The sequence below is a fragment of the Diplotaxodon limnothrissa genome, linkage group LG9, assembly GCF_057381915.1.
Source record: "Diplotaxodon limnothrissa isolate DT_005_m linkage group LG9, D_limnothrissa_male_GT1.1, whole genome shotgun sequence".
NCBI classification, from domain to species: Eukaryota; Metazoa; Chordata; class Actinopteri; order Cichliformes; family Cichlidae; genus Diplotaxodon; species Diplotaxodon limnothrissa.
In genome coordinates, this window is record NC_140604.1 from 33,768,201 (window position 1) to 33,775,388 (window position 7,188).

The window sequence follows — 7,188 nt, forward strand, 5'->3', positions numbered from 1 at the left end:
CAGGAATAGCCCAATCATCTGAGAACGTTTTAAAGTTTGAATGGAGTTTCTAGGTGAAAGTATGAGGAAGTAGTTAAGTTTCAAAGACAAGCAAGTTTTAGCAGAATTGTAGAAGTTTCCCATTCATTTCAATGGGACAAATTAAAGGAAAAAAGTGTAATATTTTAAAAAGTATAATAGTAATAAGTACCAAAAGATATAGCAGTCGAAAGCAGAAATAGCAGAACAGTTTAGAGTTTGAATGGTAAAAATCGGCTGAAAACTGAGGGAGTAGTTAAGCGGCAAAGAAACGGAGCAACTAGAATAATAAAGGATAAAGAATAAAGAGAAACAGGATCTCAATAGTGTGGATGCCTACGGCATCCACCCAACTAGAAAAGTTGCATTTCCTGCGAAAATCCAGTGTGAATGCCGTGTAGTGGAATCTGAAAACAGCAGAAGAAGGAGAAACCGCTGAAAAAACACTGCGTAGAAGCTGATTTTTTTCTGAAAGCTGCTGCATTCACACAAGAAAGAATAAAGAGAAACAGGAACACAATCGTTCACACTTCTGCTGTTTTAATTGTGTGAATGCCGTGTGGCATTCACACAATTAAAACTAAGTAGCTGCCACCATAGTTGAAAACTGGAATTGGCTGAGCCACGCTATGAATTCTGGGATAGGCTGGTCACGAAGAATACACCTGACCCATCCTTCAAATCTAGTGAAATGAAGCACGCATTTGTCGACTGCATTTGGAGAAGTCTTCTAGTTTGGACAGCCTTTGTTGCGTCACTGTAACGTTATCACCTACGATACTGGAAACTGCTTCTTCTTCTTTGGCGTTTAACGGCAACTGGGATTCTTGTAGATGCAGTGCTGCCATCTTCTGTTTCAGTCCGTTAGTACACTCTTGAATCCTACGTATTCCTGTGTCTTTCAGGATCTTACAAAGCTTCAAAGGATGCGTCAACTATTAAATTAGTTGTCAGCAAATTTAATAGTCGAAGTAATCGTGACTAGTTGACAAATCCTGGCAGCCCTAACGGCTAATGCCTCCTTCTCTATTTGAGTATATCTTTGTTGTGTGGGGGTTGATGCTTTTGAAGTGAAGGTCACTACCTTGGTTGAGTCTTCCTCTTGTTTCTGAAGTAGCACTGCTCCCAGTCCATAGGAGGATGCTTAAGGCTGATACTGTTGTTTGTGCTTTGGGACTGTAGACTGCCAGGTACTCAGTACTGACTTAATGCTGTCAAACACTGTTTGTTGAGCCTCACTCCAACAGTACTTTTTTGCTACGGCGTAGTTCTCTCAATAGCTGTGTTTTTTCTGCTTGGTGGGGAAACATTGCCTTGATGATTAACCATTCTCAGAAATTGTCTCGCTCCACTTACATCGGTGGGTGCCTCCATGTTGCTGACCATGTTCACTTTTTCTGGGTCTGCTTTGACGCTTGTACTGTCAATGATCTGTCCAAGCAACTTGATCAAGGTTTTTGCATAGTCGCATTTCTCACTTTTCAATGTCACACCTGCTTTTGTGAACCACACAAGGACTGCGACTAGTCTCTTGTCGTGCTGGGCCTGTGTGTCCAAAATGTCATCCATTTGGCAGACAACTTCGTCCAGCCCCTCCAAGTCTTGAGACATTCATTTTTGAAAATGCTCAGGAGCTGAAGATATGCTGAAACAGAGTCTATTGAAACAATACCTTCCAAATGGCATGATGAAGGTTGTGAAAAGAGCTGACTGCTTGGAAAAAGGTATTTTCCACAATTCTGAGTTAGCATCGAGTTTTGAGAAGAACTTTGCGCCTTCTAGCTGTCCTAGGGTGTGCTATACTGATTGCAACATGTGTCTTTCTCTTTTCACAGAATTGTTACGTTTGGTCAAGTCAATACACACACTTCTTCTCTGTTTGGTTTGGGTACTGGAAAGATTCCTGCACAGCAGTCCAGTAGACTGCTACACTCTGGAGATTACCCCTAACTCTTCTATACAAGCTAGCTCCTTTTTGATTTTAGGCAGTAGGGAAGTGGGACCCTTTTTGGGGTCAACAGATAAATGGCTTAGCATCTGCTTTAAGCTCAATTTTGTATTCCCCCTCCATTTGTCCTAAACAGCTAAGTAGCTTCAGAAACTGCTGCTTTACCGCCTCTGCTGAAGGGAGTGACGCTGCTTCTATTCTGTCCACTAACCCAAGCTCTACACTTGTTGGGCAGCTAAGTAACCCTTGTGTCAGGTCTGCTACTACATACACAGTATTGTAGTGTTGCCCGGAGTACTCAGGTTAGCTGTAAATTTCTCTGTAACTGCTAACTGCTTTCTTTTGTAACTGCTTTTTTCTTTCAGGCAAGACTGTTACATCCGCTCTTTTGTCAATTTTGAGCCAACAGGTCTATATTGTTAACTTTTTTTTTAGTCATCCATGCATCCTCAGTTCTATCAGATGCTACTGTGCTACTTCCCTCTCTTCAATGTCACCACCTGCTGCCCATATTTCTCCCAGTGCCCCCGACCTGCACACTCTTGCATAGTGACCTTTCTTTTTACACTGATTGCAGACTACCTCTTTGGCTGGGCACAGCTTTTTGCTGTGAGGTGTTGTCTTTCCACATCGATTGCATTGCCTTGTGTCATGTTTCATGTTCCTCTCTGTGTTTTGTGGCACAGTCTGTTCTGGTTTGAAATGTTTTATCTTTGCTAATGATGTCCACGTTGCAAGGATTCTCCTGCTTGAAGTTGTTTTTAAGAAGATGCTGGTGCTTCTTAACAAGCTCACTTTGGGGAATCCCTATCACTGCTTTTTCTAACATGAGCTCTGCATCCACTTGCAGTTCCTCCGAGAGCCTCTTGTCTCTCATTCCGACAGCGAGTCTGTCAATTATCATTTCACTGTACAGCGCCCCGTAGTCACAATGCTACGCCAAGGCATATAGGGATGTAATAAACCGATCTGCCGTCTCTCCCACTTCTTGCTGCCTTCGGTTGAACTTTTCACGTTTAAAAGATAATGTTTCTTCTGACTACAAAGTGTGCCTTAAGTTTGTTTTTGAGAGTGTGGTACTCACTCACCTCCTTTTCGGTCAGGTTCATTGAAGTGATCATGTCTTCAGCTTTATAGCCCAATGAATATATTAGAGAACCAAGGCTGGCCATTATTCTAACTCACCCTGGTGTGTGATGCTGTGCAGCTTCCTCACAGAAGCTGATGTCACAGGATGTCACAGCATCTCTATAATAATCCAAACTGTTGATAACAATTCTGAAAACCTGCCAGTCGGTGCAGTCCAGACACACCTGCAGATTCTCCACAGCCTCATCAGTCCACTGCTTCAGTGTCTTCACAAAAGCTTTAGACAGTTTCAGTTTGTGCCTGTTTGCAGGGATCAAGTGAACCATGACATGCTCTAAGAATCTTGATGTAGTTTGAGATGATGATACTCTTACTATCAGCTCACCTTCTGTTTTGTACTGTGTGTTTTTTATCCATTTTGTTTAATAAAATCTATGAGGTTCAAATGAAGCACCAAACTGCAGTTACTCAGTGGAGATTCATTACTGCAGTTTCTCACCACTGTTGTTAACTGGAGGCTGACACACTGACTGAAGACATTTAGTTTGAGTGGATTTGAGCTTTCCATCTCAGCTTCTTTTGATCAAGGATGAAATACATATAAATATATTTTTGTTCCAGCTGATCATCAGGAGGAGACGAGCCATTTAGACTCAGCTCAGCCACTACAGAGGAAACAATGACTTCAACCCAAAAGGTGAGCAAGAATATCTGTTATTGAACCTGTGTGCAGGTTACAACTCTCATTGTAGCACATCATTGTAATGTGATAATATCAGCAGAAGGTGGTGGTAACACACCTACGACGTGTTTGTTGACATCTTTGATTCCACTAATGGAGTCAGTTTCAGTTTGTTCCACGACTGCATTTCACTCACTGCCTCTGTTTGTTTCTCTGTCACTGCAGGACCAACATGGAGCGAGAAGTCAGCGCTCTCAGGAGGACGACAAACCTCACAGAAGAAAGAGAGAGAAAACATACAGCTGTGATGAGTGTGGGAAGGATTTTACCCTGGCTGGGAGCTTAAAAAGACACAAAGTCATCCACAGTGGAGTTAAAGCGTACAGCTGTGACTTGTGTGGAAAATCTTTCAACCGGGCTGGAAGCTTAAAAACACACCAACTCATCCACAGTGGAGTTAAAGCGTACACCTGTGACTTATGTGGAAAATCTTTTACTTTTGCTGCTAACTTAAAAAGACACCATCTCATCCACAGTGGAATTAAAGCGTACACCTGTGACTTGTGTGGAAAATCATTTACCCACGCTGAAAGCTTAAAAACACACCGACTCATCCACAATGGAGTTAAAGCATACACCTGTGACTTGTGTGGAAAAAGTTTTACTTTGGCTGTTAACTTAAAAAGACACCAACTCATCCACAGTGGAATTAAACCGTACACCTGTGACTTGTGTGGAAAATCTTTTGCCCACGCTGGAAGCTTACAAACACACCAGCTCGTCCACAGTGGAGTTAAACCGTACACCTGTGACTTGTGTGGAAAATCTTATATCCACGCTGAAAGCTTAAAAAGACACCAACTCATCCACAGTGGAGTTAAACCGTACACCTGTGACTTGTGTGGAAAATCTTATACCCACGCTGAAAGCTTAAAAAGACACCAACTCATCCACAGTGGAATTAAACCTTACACCTGTGACTTATGTGGAAAGTCTTTTACCCAGCCTAGAAACTTACAAACACACCAACTCATCCACAGTGGAATTAAACCTTACACCTGTGACTTGTGTGGAAAATCTTTTACCGAGGCTGGAAGCTTAAAAAGACACCAACTCAGCCACAGTGGAGTTAAAGCATACAGCTGTGGTCAGTGTGGTAAAGCTTTTACTCACAGTGGCCTCTTACAGCGTCATCAAGTTATCCACTCTGGATTTAAGGCGTACAGCTGCCACATATGTGGAAAAACCTTCCACTTGCTAGGCAGCCTAAATATTCACCTCCGCATTCATACTGGAAATGACGTTTACTGCTGTGATCAGTGTGGGAAACTGTTTGTGAGATATAAAGACTTAGAACGCCACATGTTTACCCACACTGTGGGGAGACCTTATAAATGTGACCTGTGTGAGAAGACTTTTAAAGCGCCACGTTACCTTAAAATCCACCAACAGAGCCACACCAGAAAGAAACTGCAAGTGCAGTTACTGTGAGGTATGTATGTATATTATTATCTTCTTGTTTAAGACTGACTGTTTCGTTCAACTGTGCTCATTAAATTGTGTTCGAATGTTAGTAATTCTACTGGACTCAATTTTGGAATTTTGGAAACAGTGCATTTAGATAATGACTGAAACCAGCCCACTGAAGGAACAATGTGCTGGGAGTTCAGTTCCTTAAGCTTAATTATGCAGATTCTCATGACCATTGATCAACAACCACTGACCATTATGCAAATGTACTGTTTATAAGATTGGGGGAAACTTGCAGTCAGCTGAGACTGAAGGAGTCACTTGGATGAGTGACGAAACGTTTCTCCCACAAAATTATATGTCCAGATGAACAGAATCAATTTTTGGAGGTTTACTTACCTGGATGATTGAGCATGCATCAAGATGGGTTGACAATGTTTCTTTCTCGCTGATATAACGGGACACCTCAACGAGTTACAAAATATGATCCCCAGATAACACAACTTTCAAATACAAAGCAGCGGCAGGGATCACATTAATCTGCAAATCCTTGTATAAAGATAAGTCATATTAGCCCAGTTTATTTTTTCTTATCATTGTTTTTGGGGCGAATGTGGCTCAAGAGTTGGCAGTTCTTCTTGTAATCGGAAGGTTGCCGGTTCGAGCCCCGGCTCCGACAGTCTCGGTCATTGTGTCCTTGGGCAAAACACTTCACCCGTTGCCTACTGGTGTTGGCCAGAGGGCCCGGTGGCGCTAGTGTCCGGCAGCCTCGCCTCTGTCAGTGCGCCCAAGGCAGCTGTGGCTACAATGTAGCTTGCCATCACCAGTGTGTGAATGGGTGGATGACTGAATGCAGTGTCAAGGTCCATAGGGATTAAGTAAAGCGCTATACAGGCCATTTACCATTGTTGTGAGGCGACCATTAATAGCATCTGCATTTTCTGTTTGTATAGTTCCTTTGCTGTTATGGTGTTCTTGTTATGGATAAAAAATTTTTTTTTTGAAATATAGCAAATCTATTTCTATGAAGTTGTTCTATATAGTGTGTAAGATAAGATGACCTTTATTAGTCCCACAGGTGGGAAATTTGTCTCGTTACAGCAAAAGTGCAAAGTTATGTAGCACTTAGCAGTTATGTAACTGTTGATATGCAGCATTATTAAATTTATTGTTAATGCAATTGTTGATATGGTAAATTGACTTTTGAGGAAATTTTAGATGGCACTCATCATCAGAAAGGTTGCCTACCACTGGTAGAAAGGTTGCTCTACAACAAAGACATTTATTGAGTCTCAGTACCAGGTCACTTTACTCTAGCATGCAAAGTGCTTTACCGTGTTGTAAAAAGCACCTTGAGTGCTCAGGCAGAGTAAAAAAGTGCTTTATAAGAATCAATCCATTTTACTTGTATTTACTAAATGAACAACGGGAGGGTCATCTAACTAAAACCAATCAGTGTATCCCACCTGACCCCCTCAGAATCAGCTTACTTTTTATTTCAGGCCACTTTCAGAATTAAAATGTTGAAGGAATTCCCTGACTTACACTGTCTTTGTGTCTTTGTTTAGAAGCAGACCGACACAGAAGGATCCAGTTCTCAACCCTGTCATCACTGTGGTGGTGGGAAAGAGTTTCACTGTGACCTTTTGTGGAAAAACTTTCACTCTGCAACAGACCCTAAAAATCTGGACTTCTTTAAATTGCTTGAAGATTATTTCACCTCTCAACCGAGAATCTTCTTCAGGTCTAAGGTCAAATGGTGGAGAGTTCCAGATTTAAGCTCTGTGGGAGCGCCCCCCTTAGAGGGACCTCCTAATGATCCTCTACCTAATCACACAAGAGAAGGTGTGAAAACGGGTGTAGGTAGGATACAATTTATACAAGGAGTATAAAAGAGGTGATATTTTTGGTGTCAATGCTGGTGTGAAGATTGTGCTGTTTTGATTGCTTTGCAAATATTCATTTCAATAAATCCAAGGAA

The 7,188-nt window shown here is 41.8% G+C and overlaps 1 protein-coding gene across 1 annotated transcript in view; it reads left to right on the forward strand.

Moving 5' to 3' along the window:
* LOC146625974 (uncharacterized) overlaps positions 1-6,813 on the forward strand; it is a 69,967-nt gene extending 63,154 nt beyond the window's left edge. Inside the window, exons 5-6 of the mRNA XM_085363089.1 lie at positions 4,059-5,229; positions 6,776-6,813. Of these exons, the coding sequence (XP_085219215.1) occupies positions 4,059-5,228 (1,170 nt within the window). The 3' untranslated portion in view covers position 5,229; positions 6,776-6,813. The remainder of the gene's footprint in view (positions 1-4,058; positions 5,230-6,775) is intronic.
* Positions 6,814-7,188: the final 375 nt, after the last annotated feature.